The sequence below is a fragment of the Manacus candei genome, unplaced genomic scaffold, assembly GCF_025592945.1.
Source record: "Manacus candei isolate 608988 ecotype Guabito, Panama unplaced genomic scaffold, ASM2559294v1 h1tg000090l, whole genome shotgun sequence".
NCBI classification, from domain to species: domain Eukaryota; kingdom Metazoa; phylum Chordata; class Aves; order Passeriformes; family Pipridae; genus Manacus; species Manacus candei.
The window spans coordinates 238165-256835 of NW_026138138.1; the positions used below are offsets into that span (position 1 = coordinate 238165).

The window sequence follows — 18671 nt, forward strand, 5'->3', positions numbered from 1 at the left end:
GGGTAAAGGAAAGCTCCCCAGACACCTCCCCACCATGAGGGATCAGCCAGACACAGCCCAAGGCTCTCTTGAGTTTCTTGGAACTTGACAGTTCACCATCAGAAAAGCTCAGAAGAAAACTGTTTGGAGAGCATCTCTTTTTATTTATTTAATTTATTAATTTTAACAGCTTCCATATAATGTAACACTCCCAGTTAAAAGAGACTTCCCTGAAGGAAACACAGCAGCCTCAGGAAAACACTTACAATGCTAATTTTCTTAAAGATGAATGTCATCCTGTACAACAGGGAGAGGAAATTTTGGTCAGTGCCTGTGTCTGAGCAGAGGAACACGGGAGGGGTCCAAGGTCAGCTCAGAGCTCAGAGCATGCTCAGCCCCAGAGCTGCTGTTCACAGAGTCTGTTCTGGGGGCATAAGGCACATGGCCTTGCACAGATCAAGAATGTTACCCTTTTTAAAGGCAGATTCTTCACCATCTCTTTAGAGCTTTGTCCTGCCAACCGCCCCAGCCCAAATCCTGTGACTTTTCAGGTGATCTATTTGTGACAACTGCAACAGCAGACACAAACCAACACGATCCTAAAAGCACCAATGGTTTCTCAACATCATCCCTTGAAGCAGAATAATTCTAGGTATTCATACAGCATTATAAGATTATTTGCTACCTCCTAATATTAAAAATATGCCATGCTGATTAGACCTACTTTGGCAGTACTTTAAAAATACAGACCAGGTCTCTTAGAGGAATGACTTAAATAATCAAGTCCTGTTTATTCCCCTCTTCTGAAATGCCACCAAAGAGGAGGCTGTAACCCACCAAAGAGGAGCTTTTCCCAAGCTACAGAAGGGAGTCATACCCCTCTCTCTACCTCCACTTATCCTAGACTGTATCAATTTGAAAATGAACTTATTTAGAGACAAAGGTCATTTTTCCTTCCAGTTCTGCAATGTTATGTGTAACATAATACAGAAATACTAAGGAATGCACCAATCCTTTGAAAAGAGCTACAACTTCAAATATTCAGGCAGACTGCTATGGCAGACAGTTGCCATAAGACAGTGTAAGAACCTGACATGTATCCTACAGTCTTGTTATTTGAGTCCTGAATTACTACACTGACCACAACAATGCTTAAAGAAAATACCATTTTACATTTCCATTCCTGATCCAGCCAGACTCTCAGATCAGACAGCAGGTCATTATTAATGGCATACTTATTTCAAGAGCCCCTTGGTGACTTCTTTCAGCAACTAAAAACACACCAAGAGCTGACTGTCCCTGTGAATTCTTTCCAATTCAGTGGCAGGTACCTCCGATTTTCCACTGACATGCTGCAAATGAATGATTAAATGAAAGTAAATTCCACTGAGCTAAACAGTGGAAAGAGACACCAACACTCTGTCAGACTTGGGGATGGCAGCAGTTTGCAGACAGTTGAGTAAAGGATCCCTTGCCTGCTTTGTATGTGTTTGACCTTTGTGTTGCTTCTCTAATTCTGCCACCTTCTGAATGACAAAATCAAAATGCAATTGCTGGAAGAGAAGGAGAGTCCAGTCTGAAATGAAAGCTCATATAATTTGCTTTCCCTAGTGAATGTTCTGCAGTATTTCCTGTGGAGAAAGTGTTTATAACCCAAATGCTTGAGCATAAAGGTGGCACTTTCGAGCTCCACCCTGGGCAGCATTTTTTTAGTCCTTGAATCTGATCCAAAGGGAACTTTCAGTACCACCTTGAAGCCAACAATGGTACACAAGAGCCAAGAGGGACTTCAATTTTTCCATTTAAAGAAACAAACATTTCACTGCTTTCTTTCCCTCTGACAAGCCAGACTTACTCACAAAGGAACTTTCAAAGGAATGTTTTCAAGAATATTCCTTCTATGAGGGAATCAAAACCATGGTGACTGACAGGTTACACATAAAATCAACAATCAAATGAGGTTGTTTACTGCTCTGAGAACAGTCCTGGGGTTTTATGTTCTGATTCCTCCTCAGCTGTGATTACTCCACTTCCCTTTTAGTAAATCCTGCTCTGCACTACTCCCATCTTCACAAGTTAGCACACCCTGAGTGGTCAATTCAACTCAAAGCCATCTTCAAAGAACTGCCCTACAAAAGAGACTTGATTTTAAAACTTCCTCTTTCAGACCTTACAACTGAGGTACTCCAGACTAGTGATTAGTGATCTCTCCAGGAGAGATGTGATGTTTTATTTCTTTTGTATTTATGGACAAGAGAGGAGTGGAAATGCTGTCCTGAAAACATGAGTGAAAAAAGCAAAGCCGAAGAATGAAAGATGTCTTGGAGCATTAGTCAGTTTTCCCTTTATATTTAAGACATTGGGATCACAGATCCAACCATGGCACTCCTAAGGCCCTTCTCCTGCCAGCACTCCCTTGGGGACGTTGGATTTTACCAAACCAACGAGCTCTCCCACAGGCCAGTCAGCATTTCAAGGCTGCAGCAGCTCTCTGGGATCCTGTCAGGTTTGTAAGTGATGATTGCTATCCACTAACATCAACTCAAACTGATGACAGAGCTGATAAAACATCAGACTGAAACATCTCTGATGTACTGCTTCTACCAGAAAAGAAAGGTAGAAACTACAGAGCATCAAGTAAGTCAGCAGTTGGCAGGGTGGAAGAAGCACTAAAAAGTTGTAGTTTTTCCCCCAGTTTCTGGCCAGGCTGCAGATGTACTCACTAAAGATATTGCACAGGCCAGAGTTGTGCAAGGATCTGGGAGGAAGTCATTCAGCTTCCCAGATAACCACTGACAGCTCCCAAACCCACAGAAAGCACACCTGGCCCAGGATGTCCTTGAGCACAAGGACTGGGAGAGCTCTTGTTTGTCTCTGGAAGGAAGCAGCACGTGCAGCTGCTTTGTTTCCATACATTTCCCCAGCACCTGCTTTTGACATTAGAGAGGCAGCACTAAGTGGCCCACTGGCCTCCCCCCATGGCTGTTACTGCCATGGTTCAAGTGGCACAGACCCAGGGACTCTTTCAGACAAGAAACTTCTAATATCCTTTAATTTTTCTGTTTTTTTTCCTGAAGAGAAATAGCAAAGGAGGTAAGAATTAATTCTTACCCACTATGCAACCATGACAAGGTAAGTAAGTCACTACAATTCTTTTGTGGAGTGATTCACTTTAATTCCAATCAAATGAGGTCCTTACTGTGCAATTTCAATTATGTTCAAATTTATCACCCCATAAAGAAAACTGCCATGAATCACTGAGCAGGAATGGTATAAATCAGCTTATTCAGCTACTTCAGTACTTTGGTATTTAAAGATTTTCATTATTTTATTTTGCTAAAAAAACCTAAAACCTTTCAAAGGATTTGTTTCATACTTTTATTGGTCTCTAAAGCAGATTAGCAGTGCAGAAATAATTTGAAGAGCTGATTAGGAGGCTACAATTACAACAAGCAAATACAGTGAAAGAAGGAGTTTCTGCAGCTTCAATACAATCCTCAGGGAATGTTTCTATCTGCATTCAGACACAGGTGGACTATCACTGTACATTTAGAGGCTAAGTTGATTTCTTAGTGCTCTATTTCTTTTAAAATGACTTGTTAGAGCCACATTTTCTGTTTGGGAAAAATCACTCAAACCCATAATTATCTCTTCATGAAGAGATGTCAAGAGTTCTTGGCACAGTCTCTGTCCAGCACTGAGCTGTAAGAAATGCTCACTTCACCCAAGCTACACAACAGTTTCTATGGGTCACTCAAACCACCGAGTCACTGTTACTGAGCAGAACTGCTCCACAATTTCCTCATACAGTGATTCTCCAGTTAACAGTAACATTTCAATCTACAAATTCTATAGCACAGAACAAACTACATAAGGAGCATCTGGTTCCACTGCACATATTGTAAAGTGCTGGCATGCAAAAGTTTTATCTACTGGCAAAAACTTCTTCAGGTGTCTATGCAGATTTACTAACTTTCTTTTCACACAGCATTCTACATTCCTGACTGATTTATGGCCACATTTGGGTGGCCTTGGGGTCAATTCCACAGCTGATCAATTCTAAAATTTGCAAAAGCATTCTCAGCACTTCCAGTACTCTTGGAGAAAATAGAACCTTAAAAACCAGCAACCCCCTGAAAAAACAATAAAGAAGGGACAAGGAAAGTTTGTATTTCACATTACACATCTGTTTGGTGAGAGAACCTGCCAGGATAGCCACTGCCAACACATCCCAGCATAAAAACCACCTCCCACTTCTCATCCTCCCAGCATGATGCAATATGCTGAAGAGAAAAGGTGCATGTGCATGAAAACTGTTCATTTCTCAAACACAGGAAATATCTGTATTTATCACAACAGCAGGAGAACCCAGACATGCCCTGAAAGGGGAATGGAGTAAATGCATAAAGTCCCAGGACAGGGACAGGGCAAGCAACAGCAATGAGTGATTTGCTGAGGTGAGATGAAGGGGTTCACACAGATTCTATACAGAGGGTAGAGGAAAAAAAATAAGATAAAGGTAATAAAGTTTGCTCAGGTACCTATCAAAACTACTCCATGTACTGAAAACACAAAGACTTGCAGTAACTAAACTGAGATGTTATGTGCCCATGCCTTTTGAGGCCTCCTCACAACAATCTTTTACTGTCTAAAAGTCTTGTACAGGGAGAAAATTGGCAATTTAGGTGTTTGTTTAGGATTTCCTGATAGATGGCCACTGAACCATGAGAGTTGCAGGATGTGTGAGAGCTTTCATGCCCTTACTGAGCACACAAACTGTGCAAGTGAGACCTGAGTACACTGAGAGGTCTCTGAACACATTGTGTTTGCTTGGAAGCCACATTGTATTTATATTTTTGTCTGATATGTACTTCTAGAGGCATGAAAGTCCTACATATCTGATGGGGCTGAACTAGTTACAGTCATTCAGTGCTGTGGAAATGGCTGTGATTCTGCTGTGACAAATAAATGATTTTCCTCCGTTTCTCTTGAACTTCACCCCCTCAGCAGTCTGCAACTGAGAGATAAAGTGAATATATTTCAAAGTGCACTTCAGTGTCACACAGACTCCTACCTTTTACACTGCTGTCAGTGTTCAAAAAACTACAGAAACATCTGTTTCCACCTGCAGAGACTCAAAGCACAGTAAGTGCTTCAGAAATGTGGCAGAATTACTGTATGCTGTGTACAGGCAAACCCCAAACTGTGCTGGTAAGGAGGAATATCATTTATTGCCAGTGCTATCTAGTAAATATACAAAACCAAAGGGTAGCTTTATGTTTCATCTTAGGAAGCACAATTTTTTGGCCATCTCAGCTTGGCACAGGGATTTTATTCAGATAAGATGACAACATATAAAAAATTAAAAAATCACTTTTGTTTGAATAAAAATATATAGTTTAATTAGGTTTCTGTTGGCTACATTTAAATCATGTGTAATATTAAATTAATCTGTATTAAAATATGTACAAAATTGATGTAATGATGCATAACCTTTAGATACTCCTTATAATACATGAAAACATTGAAGTCACAGAGAATTCAAGTAAACATTGCAAGAAGAAAAGAATTCCAAATGTACACATTTACACACCCACCAATGCACAGCAGGTTAAGGCCAACAAGCCATTTCATTTCATATGACCAAAGTAAAATGAAATCTGTTATGGAACAGAATCATCATAGTACTTTAGACTCTTTCCAGGAAAATTATTCCCAAAGTCAAGCTACAATACACTATCACAATGCACGACTAAAAAGGCTTTATTAACACTGGAATTCCTCAAATTTTTCATTTGGTATTTGGCAGTTACTCAGTATTTGGATTTTAAAAGCCCTAAAATCTTAGAACTTGTCTCACAAGACAATTCTTTTAACTAAACTACACGAGTTCAACCCCACAGTACCAAAAACAGTTTCAACATTCTAGAATTTCAAGTAGAGTCTCGAATAGTTCATTTAAAAAATAAAAAGCATTGAAGCCAATTTTAAAAGTACATTTGAATGGTCATATAAATATGGAACTTCTTCAAAACCTATTTTTTATCGTCAGTCACCAACTAAACATCACAGAAGCATGTCTGTAATGAAAGCAAGTTTGACAAAGAGAAGTCCTATTTAGGAATCCCCCTTACAGGGGTGAGATGTTCACAAAAACAAGTGTTCAATATCTGTGTGCTGAGGTCAAAATCCTTTTGACCTCCCAAGAGGCATAAAAACAACAGTCCAGGCCTGTACCAGTTCCTAAGATAAAGCAAGATACATCACAACTGCAGCACCATGAACTTTGGAACATCCCAAATAACTGCAGAGGGTCTGATCCTCAGCTTCCAGCACTGGGAGCCAAAAAGCACCACTGTGTAACAAGGGTAGAAGACAAAAGGAAACCATCAGTAGTCAAAGTGCAAAGAGAGAAACAAATGGATGTAGAAATCTTGGAAGCCATGCATGACTCTGTGTAACAAAGAGCCTGGAACTAGTGCTCACAGTGTACCAGCCTAGTGAACTGGGTAACAGTCACAGCTACAGAGAGTCTCGTACCTCCCTCTCTGTTCCAGATAAAAATTACACACTGGCATAGGCTACAACCTTAGCACTGTGAAAGAAGAATAATATTCTACAGGTTACTAGCTTGAACTGTAATTCATTTTTTAATTAATCCTCCTTATAGTATCTTACCATTAGGACAAGAGGGAAATGAGGGCATCCAGAAATTTGCTCCGATCTTCTGTTTTCAATTCAATTACTAAAATATGAAATAATTTATTACAAGATGTAAGCAATTGAATATGTCAGATGTCACATTTGAAGAACAATAATCCTGAGTATACTAATTTATATTCTTACTTGACTTTAAGAAGGAAAAAACCCACCTATTTACTTGGACAAAACTAAAGCACATGATTTTGTGTTTAGACTTCAGCAAACTCTGATTGCTAGGTGCTCATTACACAATATTGCAGGTACTGTTTAAATCTAAGCATGTTTCTTTTCCTGTTCAACACACATACATAAACATGTATGGTTAAAAACTGCCTCTTTTGTAAGCATGTACAAAGATGGGCAAATAAGTGTCTCATCAATACCACGGTTGGTTTGGCTGCTAAACATAAACCCCCTGAGAGATAAGCTCTCAGACTGCCAAGGGCACGTGTGAAAACCATCACTGCCTGCAAGAGGGAGATGTTCTCACAAAGATGTGCTTTGGGGTTCATAGTTTCTGCACAAGAAGACAGCACTTGGAAGAAAGCCTGACAAATTTGTCCCTCCATGCTGGCCCATGCTTTCAGCTGCTCCTGCCCCTCAGCACAGAGGATTTCCCAGAATTTTCCCAGAATCTCTATGTGTGAGAGGGTGAAGGAATCTCCTGGTTTATTTTGGTTGGCTCTGAAGCAGCATGTCCAGGGTTTTGAGTAACTTGTAAGTTATCTGATTTTTTTTGAAATATTGCCAACACTCCATCCAGTTTTATACAATCCTGTTTCACCTGCCAGCTGGATTTTTGGCTCTTTTTATTTCTTTTTTTCCCCATGGTTCTCCCAAAGTCCACTCGGGCATTAACTTCAGTGATAACATGTAGGCTTACAATTCTGTATCACAGAAATGCTGCTTTGAGTTTGAAGAGCAGCTTATGGGAGAATTCCCTGTGACGCAGCTGGAATTAGGGGCTTTGTGTTCCCAGGATTGTCCTGTTTGAGGGAATGTGTCAGTGGTGTTCATCCCACTGTTTGCACCAGATGGGGCAGGGTCGCAGCCCCGCGGTGTCCCACGAGAGCCACACCAAGGACCCGCAGCCGTGCCCGCAGTGCCCCCTGCGGGGCTGTGCCCGCCGTGACCCCCGGCAGTGCCCTTCCAGCAGTGCCCTTCCAGCAGTGCCCTTCCAGCAGTGCCCTTCCAGCAGTGTCCCCTGTGGGACCGTGCCAGCAGTGTCCCCCCGGCAGTGCCCTTCCAGCAGTGTCCCCCCGGCAGTGCCCTTCCAGCAGTGCCCCCTGTGGGACCATGCCAGCAGTGCCCTTCCAGCAGTGTCCCCCAGCAGTGCCCCCCAGCAGTGCCCTTCCAGCAGTGCCCTTCCAGCAGTGTCCCCCAGCAGTGCCCCCCAGCAGTGCCCCCCAGCAGTGCCCCCCAGCAGTGTCCCCCAGCAGTGCCCTTCCAGCAGTGTCCCCCAGCAGTGTCCCCCAGCAGTGCCCCCCAGCAGTGCCCTTCCAGCAGTGTCCCCTGTGGGACTGTGCCAGCAGTGTCCCCCAGCAGTGCCCCCCAGCAGTGCCCCCCAGCAGTGCCCCCCAGCAGTGTCCCCCAGCAGTGCCCCCCAGCAGTGCCCTTCCAGCAGTGCCCCCCAGCAGTGCCCCCCAGCAGTGCCCCCCAGCAGTGCCATGACACTCACTGGACATGTCGAAATGGTTGTGCAGTGTCCTGGAGCCGGTGCTGTCGGCCGCTTTCTCAAAGGCCCTCCCGAAAAAGCTGGAACACAGATGAGCGTTACAGAAAAGGATATATTTTCTGAGGTAGGGATATGGAACCTTTTCCTTCTTGAGAGCTGGAAACAGCTCCTAGATGTGCTGCAGGTGCCGTGTGTTCAACACACACCTCACTGATACACATGCAAAAATCCTCACATCGGAGGCTTTTAGAAATGAAGTCGTGGGTCACACAGTGAACTATTTCCCTCTTTTAGCGAATTATTTCCCTCTTTTAAGAGGGAGGGAAAACAACCACCTTGCAAGGAAGGTCCTGAAGATCTGTATCCTCTGTCAAAGTATCTCATTCACATTGTATGCAAAAGACATGTTCTTCTTGACACTTCAAGTCAACAAAATCAGTGTTAAGTAGATACAGCAAAGATATATTTGTGGATAACCTTTAGTAAGGCCTTCTAAACACTGTGCTTACTTCTTTTTGTCCGAGCTCTCTGTCTCTGGAGGGATGCCCACCATGATCACAGTTCCCTGTTCCACATCCATGGGTGCAGCCATGATCAGGGGCAGCAGTTTACAGCGCTTGTTTTTTGTCTGGAAGTCAGAAAGCCTTTGTTAGACAAAGCTCAGGAACCAATTTAGTATCAGCTCTCCACATGAGATGGTACTACAGGCATTCATCTAAGGGTACAGCTCTAATGACTTCAACAGAAGGTGGTTTCTTTACAAAATATCTTAATCCCCTTCTTCCTTCCATCAAAAGTCAGTTTAAGGACCAATAGAAATTTCAGTGATCTGCTCCCTCAAAACTTAGAAAATTACACAAAGATTTAGATTGTAATCTCAGCAATGAAAACTCTCCCTAATGCTGTGAAGTCTCTCAGATAGGTATCTTTCCTGGAGCAGCATTGACAGATATGCCAAAATTATCCAATCAATTAGCAGAAAAGCATTATTAATGTTTTCATATTATGTTTCTAGTAATCAACTGCAAGTATCCAACACAACAATAACTACTACACTGGCCAGAAGCTTGTGAGTCAAAAGATTTTAATTTACTTACAGAACAAACAAATGATTTGAGTAAGTTTTTACTAAGCAGGCACAGAGACACAGGTTTGGAAAACAGTTTCACATCTGGTGTGCCCTAGGAAAAGAGGAATTATTTCAGTTGCAATCCAAGATGATTCTTACACTTATTTAGTTTTACTATCTACTGCCAAGTCTAGAAGCTTTGTGTGGCTCAAGGAACATTACAAGAACCATCAGGACCCAGGAGTTTGGGCTCCCCCAGCTTTGCAGTGATCCCTCTCCCCTCTGTGAGGGCTGGTTCTTCCTTTGGGAAGTTCAGGGCACATGTCAATATTGACCCAGCAGAGCACAGGATATGAAACAGGTTCTTTCTCACAGTAATTCTTATGGAATTAGCAGTTAGGAAAAGTGTTATTCAAGGATGATACAGACAAAAAGGAGAGTCAAACAAGCAGCTGAACATAGAATGCTGACCTCCATGAGGGAACAATAGAGAAATGGCCCCTGAGAAATGACCAGGTTGGTGCAAATACAGCTGGCCACTGTCTGCTGAATGGCACGGAGCTGCTTCTTGGCCAGGTCCAGCCCTTGGTGCAGCTTGTCCAGGTTACCCCTGCAACAGAAAGGATAAAAATAGACATGTCCTCACAAAAATAAAGCTTGTCAAACAAAAATGAAACCTAAACACTATTCACAAAGATATTTGGATTTTTCTTCAATAGCTTATGAAGCAACAATGCATATTCAAGATACATAATCCATGTTCCCTAAGTAAAACAGCAAAAGAATGAAGAGACATATTTTTAGTACCTGGAGAGACTGTCCAAAGCTTTAATAAAATTAGTTGTTTCAGGTTCCTCTTTCTCTATATTCTCCATAAGAGAAGTTGTTGCATAAACTATATCACTTGCTGAGAACTTGTTCTTAAAGCCAAAGTGAATGCTGAAGGTCTGAACTCTTAAATCTTTCATTCTGCAAAATGAAATAAAGCCAGGAAAGTTAATTAACATTGTCAGCATTAACATACTGAGGAGACAACTGGCCGACGTTAAGAGCATGAAGACAAAACCTACCCTAACATTTGCAATGAGCCCAGTGTTACTTTGTCAATCAAAGAACTATATTTTTTAAAACAAGATATTAGAACTTCTTCATACAAAAATATATGAACTTCATTGAAAACTATTTTCAGATAAAGCCTCTGTATTTTAAACAATTTACCCAAATTTGTTTGCAGATTCTTCAATCATTTCCCGAAGATTTTCTTTCAAAGACATGTCCATGGAATTAAATTTCTGTTTCACTTGCTTCAAAGGCAAACTAAAAACAGAAGGAAAAAATACATAAATAGGTATGCCAGAAGAAAAAAATATTTTGCCTTGCTTTTTAATAATATTTTCTTAATTATTAGGTAATTTAGCAAGTTTAAGTCTGACTAAACTTGTTCACATTAATTTTTCTTTAGTGAGAAAGCAGAGGTTATTTACTAACCTGCCATTCCATAAAGGCATAGAGCTGAAGTATTCCTTGTAAACCAACACACAAGTTGCATCACTGCCACCTACTCAGAGCCCCATAATCATTTAAAAACTAACAAGTTGAGTATTTACGAGCTATATTCTGAATATTTTCCCATAATTCATTGAAAAAACGATCCTTTAATCAAGACAAAGATTTTTATAACTCACCCCATGTCTGCCAAAAACTCCTGGAGCCTCTTCTGCCCTTGTACAGACCACAGCTTAAGTCTAGCAGAGGTGTACGAGGTATTACAGAGACTTTCATAGAGAGACCAGTGCTGATACAGGGCCAGGCGCAGACTGGACAGGAATTAGGGCAAATAACTACCAACACAGTCATTTGAAGCTGCAAACCCCAACAAAACTCCACAAGCAGTAGTTAAGTGTTCAGTTGCCCTCACATGTCACATCCCTGTACTACAAGAAATGCAGGGAGAATCATGGAATCAGCTGGGGTGGAAGGGACCTCCAAGGTCATCCAGTCCAACCCTTGATCCAACCCCGCCGTGGTTCCCAGCCCATGGCACTGATGCCACATCCAGTCTCTTTTTAAAAACCTCCAGGGATGGAGAATCCACCACTTCCCTGGGCAGCCCATTCCAATGGCTGAGCACCCTCTCTGTGAAGAAATTCTTTCTAATATCTAACCTAAACCTCCCCTGGCACAACTTGAGACCGAGCCCTCTTATCTTGCTGATTGTTCCCTGGGAAAAGAGACCAATCCCCACCTGGCTACACCAGGTGGAGTTGTAGAGAGTGAGGAGGTCTCCCCTGAGCCGCCTCTTGTCCAGGTTGAACAGCCCCAGCTCCCTCAGCCTCTCCTCGTAGGAGAAGCTGCAGGTGATGTAACAGGAGTCATGTCCAACAAAACACCCAAACCTCCATTTACTGCCATTCCCTCTCAGCAGCAGAGACGTGCAGGGATAGTTTCCCTCCACCAAGGCTCAGGAGGGGCTCACCCAGTGCAGGGGGCCCTGCCCAGCCCTGGCAAGGGGCTCACCCAGCGGGCAGGGGGCACTGCCCAGCCCTGGCAAGGGGCTCACCCAGTGCAGGGGGCCCTGCCCAGCCCTGGCAAGGGGCTCACCCGGCGGGCAGAGTGCCCTGCCCAGCCCTGGCAAGGGGCTCACCCAGCGCAGGGGGCCCTGCCCAGCCCTGGCAAGGGGCTCACCCAGCGGGCAGAGTGCCCTGCCCAGCCCTGGCAAGGGGCTCACCCAGTGCAGGGGGCACTGCCCAGCCCTGGCAAGGGGCTCACCCAGTGCAGGGGGCACTGCCCAGCCCTGGCAAGGGGCTCACCCAGTGCAGGGGGCCCTGCCCAGCCCTGGCAGGATACTCGTAGTCGAAGGTGATGCGGGTGCAGTCGATGGACAGGGCGTGCTCCTCGTCCTCGTTGCGGTGGTTGTGGCGCGACACGTGGCGCTGCAGGGCCCCCACGTCCGTCACGTACTTCATCCTGGGCAACAACAAACCCGTCACTCCGCCCTCTCCAGGGCATTTTTGGTCTTGGGTACCAGACAATGTTTCACAAAGTCAGCAGCGTGAAAACACCTGAACCCCCCCAACTTGCTACATGATGACCCTTCAGTACTCAGCCATACACCCGGGCAAGGAAAAGTAAAAAAAACCCCAATAGTGAGAGACAGACTGACCAACCAAATCAGTTATTTATCACATTTGTCTCCTTAAAGTAACAACAGAACAGCAGAATTAAAGCCTACACTTGTAATACTAGAATTCTGATGTATCTAGCAGGAAATAAGAAAAAAGGAGAAAAAAATCTGAAAAAATCTAAACTAAAACTGTAAAGGAAGCTGGAAGATCCAGAACACACAAAAGTTTTTTCCTTTAATAAGATTGTATTGAGTTCATACTTAGGTAAACTACTATTAAACACCATTTCTTCCCAGATCAGAAATGACTGTTTTATTATTTTGTGAAAAATAAAGTTGGTTTAAAAATTCTAAATAGTAGAAAGTACTTATTTCCTTACGTTTCCTGATCTCTATTAATTGCTATTAGTTACTCCCAAACCCAAAATTTTAGAAGGTAGACAAATAAATATAAATAAGAAATAATAATAAATATAAATTAAAAACGCCTCCTTACTGTGTGATTTTATCTTGGACCCATTGGTCTGTAAGGCCAACAATCGCCCACCTAAAATTTTTTTGGAAAAAAACGAACAGAAAAAAAAAGGTTAAAGCAACAAACATTCCAATATAGTATGTTATATTTAACCCTCTAAGTGTGTAACAGAAAAAGCAGCACTGTTCCCCAGCAGCACCCAGAGGTTCATAACAAAGCTGTGTGCTGTTATTCCCCTGAGCAGTGGTACACACGTGGTACCCACAGCACCTTGTGGTACCCACAGCACACCTTGTGATACCCACAGCACCTTGGGGTACCCACAGCACACCTTGGGGTACCCACAGCACACCTTGGGGTACCCACAGCACACCTTGGGGTACCCACAGCACACCTTGCTGCTCATGACTGACTCACGCAGCAGTGACCTCTGGCTGAAGATGTGCATTCACTCACACTGGTATGGGCTTCACTGGACCCTCACACTCAAGCTGAGTGATTCTGGGCAATCCTGCCTGTCTTTGGTGCAGGTTTAAGCTTCCAGCCCCTCTGGAAAATGAGGATGGGAACATACCACAGCATGTCGTTCAAGTCCTTAGACATCACCCAGGCCAGATCAAACATCACCATGGCAGACTGCAAGGGGGAGAAGCAAAAAGACAGCACAAACACGGGATTCTCACCTCAGTACACAGACAGAACACAGGGCAATTTGCCAAGTCTTAGCATGTTAGTAAAGCTCTGGAAATCACACTGGAGTCTGACAATCTGCCAGGGTCTTACTAAGTAGAAAGCAAAATGTTTCAGATTGCTCTGTAAACCTGCATTATATACAAAGCAAACACTTAACAAAATATATCATCAAAGGCCAAAGGACATAAGGAACAGTTTGATGTCCTAAGAGCCATGTTTGGGCTATCCTGAACTTTGAAAGACAAACAAGTCCCTTACATGCTCAGGTCTTTTTGTGAAAGTATCTTGTGCAGAGATAGATACTTTGTCAAGACCTAAAAATCAACTAGAAAACATTAAACTGTTAAACTACTTGTATATATGTAAAAATAACATAATGCAACAATATTATAATGCATATTATTATTAGATAATTATATAATTGCAATAGGTAATTATAACCTTGGATATTGTCCAATTGCCTTTACATTGTCACCTTGGGTTTTTATGGCAAACAAAGAGTTTATACTTACTGAGGTCCCATGGTACTCATACTGCTCATAATCAAAGAGAATTTCTCGTCTGAAAAGGGGAAAAAACCCAATACATTTGACTAAAGGATGAACTGGTCATTGGATCCAATTAAAAATATAAGTCTATAATTGTGAATAATATCTCAATTTCATTTTAGCCATGAAAAAAATTAAAGTTGGGCTAGAAATTGTGGAAGACAAACAGACTTTAGTAATAATGTGGAAACCACTCTGAAATGTACTCATAAAGCAAAAAGGAAAAATTTATTAAGTCATTATTCCTCAAAGCCCATTTTATCTGATTTGTTCCTGCCCATTCCTATTAATGAGATTGTGAAAGAAGACAGAAGCACAGACTTCTATCCAGCTGTGGATAAGAATACCACAGCTATTTAAGTGAAGCAATGCACCTATTGCTACTCAGATTTTAAATTACTATGTACAACTTCCTTCATTTAAACCTTTTATTTTTATATAGTAAATACCCCTCTTAGCTTTCTGAACAAAATTAGGACTAAAGCATCTTTCAAATCACAGCTTGGGATCATATGTTTGCATTCTTAACAAGAATTAATCTAGTCAAAGATCAAGAGTAGAAAAAGAGGTACAAGCAACACAAAACCCAGTCAACACACCTGCGTGCTTCCCACTCTCGCCTTTGTCGCCTTCTCATCGTCCTCTCTATTACATCCTGGGAATTAATTTGGGTGTTAAAAACTACATTAGCATCTAGGCACTTTAATGGTTAAATCTTAATCTAAAAATGTAACTAAGGTATTCATTATAAAGAACTTTTTTTAAGAATTAGTAAAAAAACAATATTGCTATGAACAACATCTCATGAGAAAAGTATTAGTATCAAATATTTTTCCAAGGAACACAGCTTCAAGAAATCATTAAACATAAGTTCAAAATACCTTTCTTTACTAGGAGAAAATATTTCTGTGCAGTTCAGATAAATAAGCATTCCTTATATGTGAAACTCTACCTGATTATTTTTAGGCAATGCACTTGAACTTGTGGTCTAGTGGAACACAATTTTTAAACTCAAATGCAATTATTATGATGCAAAATATAGGTTTTAACAGTTTTGTTTTCTTTATTTTCACAACCAAGTAGCAGAAACACACCTCTTCAAAACGTCTGCGTTTGTCTGAAGGTTCTGACCCCTCACTTTCATTCTCTGAATCCTCTTCTTCCTCCTCCTCATCTCTGAAGATATCATCATAAGCAGGAACATCGAGATCATCATCTTGCTTGACTAACAGCTTAATCTAGCAAGAAAAAAAGTATATTTAGGGAGTAAAACATCTTAAATGACAAATGAGAATACTTCAGTATTCTCAGTAAGAGAAACCAAAAATTCAATTCCAGGCATATCAAAAACATTGGTTTTTAATACAAAGACCATACTGATTTATACAAAATAAGGGTAGAAAACCCCATATTCTTTTTACAGCATTATTGGGTTAATTATTTTTACTTTTTTTTGATTGTTAAAATCAAATAATTTGTGTTCAATACTTGGAAGTCTAGGTGTTGCTAGATGCTGAGAGATAATACATATTACATTCTGGAGGATGTTTATCCCCTGATTTATGGCAGCTTGATTCACAGCACCAAGATTAATGTGTGTTTACTACTGACAAATCTCACACTGCTGACAGCAGATTTTGCTACTGAAAATAGATTTTTTTTTTCTGATCATGTACATTACTACTGCAAATATTCATGAATGCTGCTTCCTGACCTACTACCTAGTGCTGGAAGCAGTTTTGCAAAACACAGAGAAGCTCTACACCACACACCACCACACTGTGGGGAGGTTTTTATCATGAAAGAAAAGCCTTTACCTGTGTGTCATTGTAAACATTCACTACATTGATAGGTCTGTGGCTGTCACACACAAAAAAAAAAGTGTCTTCTTCAGGCTGCAGGATTTCCAGGAGGTCAACATTGGCACCACAATTAATAAGAACAAAGTATTTGAACTGCAAAAAAAGGAGAAAAAAAAAAAAAAAAGCTTGTGACTTAAATTAACAGGGGACATAGAAGACTGAAAATACCTTTACAAAACCTTCAAAACACTCATCATCACCAAAACTTGTATTTGCTTTCTGATATTTGATGTCTTTGTAGTAGAAATTTTTTTTAAGACAAAACACCAAATTTGGGGACATCCAATACCACCACTCTTTATATCTCAAAAGGTATGCAAACCTAATTTGACTCTATCAAAATTATAGCACATTAGTCTGAGCTGATATGAAGAACTCCACAAGGTTGTTACTGGCATGATAAAATGTTACCGCAGTTTTGAGGTAACCATTAATAACAAGTAGTTCAAAAGCTGACATTTTAAATGGGAAAAGGGAAGAGGTGCCTCTCTTTGAAAGCTGAGCTGCAGCTTAAAAAGTTTCCCGTGTTTTTTCACCTGATCTTTGTGCTCCAGAAAGGCAGTTTCAAGCTCCTGCCACCCAGACACTGGGACGAGGGTGTATTGCACATGGTCACACTGGAACAGGGCCTGCAGGGAAGCAAACAGCTGTCAGGGCACGGGAAGGAAGCAGCTTCTCCTACAATGCCAAACTCTATTCCCTACAAACCTTTCTAGTCAAGACATCCCAAATGACAAACCTACATGAACCCAGAGCATGACTCACCAGTTTCCCGCATCGTAACTCATGGAAAAAGTAAGTTACAAAAGCAGATTAAACCTTTACCCTTTCCCTGGTTCAAACCCATTAAAAGGGTCCCAGGGTGTATTTTCTTTTACTGCAGTGATAATGAACCAAGACTTACTTGGAGTATTTTACAAGCACATAATGCATCAACATCTGAAGCAACGAGAAGAAGAACACGCTGCAAAAATAACAAAATAAATATATTAATACAGGTGCCAGATCTGATGTGCTGGAACATGAAATGCATAGACCACTGTGAGGCCAGAAATTTAGGTAGAGATTGTCATAAGCATAAAATGGGATTGCTTCTGAATGGACACTGCAACCAAAATTAACCAGTTTGGATCCCTGTAATATGAACAAAAAGCAACTCCAAAGGATACCCAAAATATGTCAGCTGCTTTAGGGAAATGTAACTACTCAGACTCCTCTGAATCAGTCCCCGGTTTCAAGGTTCACAACTAACCAATCCCTACAACTATTTTAATTGTGTCTAGAAAGGCCTTGGTTTTCAGCATGGGATCTGGAACAATTCTGACTAAAGAAAATCTTACTAAAGTAAGAGCAAGGCAATGTGTGAAATAAATTGTTTTGCCTAAATCAAGGTTGACTGGTGGGTTGATTTTTTGTTGTTTTGTTTTCAGTTTTGTTGTTGTTTTTGTTTTGCAAGGGTGTTGCTTTGTTTGGCTTTGGGGGTTTTTTTGAGATTTTGCTCACAGTTGGAGAAATCGAGAGAATTTGCACAATCCATAATATAGGTTCACGGGTAGAAATGCCAAAACACTGTCTCACAAAAGCTTTACCACCTCGGTGTATAAATCTCCTGTGAACACAGTTAAGCAAACCAGGGATTAAAAATGAAAGTAGCCAACCAGACCTGCTACAAGACTGTAACAGAAACCTTAAAGATGACGGGATCTGGGCGAACAACAACAAAACAGCTAAAAAGATATATAGAAACAGAACAGCTTAGAGACATCATGGTTAAGCACAAGACCCAGGAGAGCAGCAGAGCACCCGTGAGGAAGAAGGCGAACTGTAATGCAAACCCTGGTGAGCCCTGCGCTGGCGCAGCTTTGTGTCGGGTTCCCAAGGGCAGGGAAAGGGAACGACCCGGGTGAGGGAGCGCGGCCCCCGCCGCCGCCGCCGACCCCCGGAGCGCCGGGACGGCCCGCACCGGCCCCGCTCCGTGAGCGGCGGGACCCGCGGGACCCCTGAGAGAGCGAGCCCTGAGGGAGGGGGGGAGAGGGAGCCCTGAGGCGGAGGAGAGCCCTGAGGGGAACCCCCCAGCCCCAGTCGCGGCCCATCACCGCACCTGGGTGACAATCACATCGTAGAACTCCCGGCGGCAGTCGGAGACGAACATGGCGGGAAGGAGCGGCGGGAAGGAGGAGCAGGCGGGACGGGCGGGAAGGACGGGCGGGAAGGAGCAGCAGCCCTCGCTCCCGGGCCGTCCCCGCTCAAACTGGGCGCCAAACCAGCGCCGCGTCCCATTGGTACGCGCCTCACGGCACGGTGGCCAATGGGAACGCGGCAGCCCCGCCGCCGCGGCGCCGACTGCCCAACCCATTCCGGGTGTCCGCCAATGGGATTGGAGGGAGGCATTGGCGATGCGCGCGGCCAGCCAATCCCGAGAGGGCCTCAGCCGGAAGTACCGCTCTGAGTTTTTGTAGCCGCATCCGCCATCTTTGCCGAGGGCGAGATGTTCGTTCTGCCATTAAAGCGAGCCCGACTAAGGGGCGACGGGGCCGCAACAAC

The 18671-nt window shown here is 42.6% G+C and overlaps 1 protein-coding gene across 2 annotated transcripts; it reads right to left on the reverse strand.

The window, feature by feature from the left end:
• Window positions 1-1287: 1287 nt before the first annotated feature.
• On the reverse strand, window positions 1288-18411 carry CDC45 (cell division cycle 45). Of its 2 annotated transcripts, none has more exons than XM_051767966.1 (19): window positions 18229-18411; window positions 17032-17091; window positions 16664-16756; window positions 16083-16220; window positions 15360-15503; window positions 14865-14920; window positions 14230-14278; window positions 13599-13660; window positions 13046-13096; window positions 12273-12392; window positions 11111-11242; window positions 10644-10742; window positions 10233-10394; window positions 9897-10035; window positions 9454-9537; window positions 8866-8984; window positions 8360-8436; window positions 6658-6724; window positions 1288-1331 (listed from the first exon to the last, which is right to left on the reverse strand). In XM_051767966.1, exons 1-18 carry the CDS (start codon window positions 18277-18279, stop codon window positions 6660-6662), a joined length of 1701 nt encoding a protein of 566 aa, XP_051623926.1. In that variant the 5' UTR covers window positions 18280-18411; the 3' UTR covers window positions 1288-1331; window positions 6658-6659. The 2 variants fall into 2 exon arrangements, with proteins under 2 accessions (XP_051623926.1, XP_051623925.1); XM_051767965.1 differs by lacking the exon at window positions 1288-1331 and adding an exon at window positions 5392-6334.
• Between the last annotated feature and the right edge of the window lie 260 nt (window positions 18412-18671).

What these genes read in the sequence shown, in the direction of transcription:
- CDC45 (XM_051767966.1), bottom strand. Translation starts at nt 18,279, where the DNA reads ATGTTCGTCTCCGACTGCCGCCGGGAGTTCTACGATGTGATTGTCACC. An exon ending in CGAGAGTGGGAAGCACGCAG is followed by an intron (nt 14,279 to 14,864) that starts GTGTGTTGACTG and finishes TCCCCTTTTCAG; the next exon opens with ACGAGAAATTCTCTTTGATT. An exon ending in TCTATTGTTCCCTCATGGAG is followed by an intron (nt 9,538 to 9,896) that starts GTCAGCATTCTA and finishes CTCTTTTCCTAG; the next exon opens with GGCACACCAGATGTGAAACT.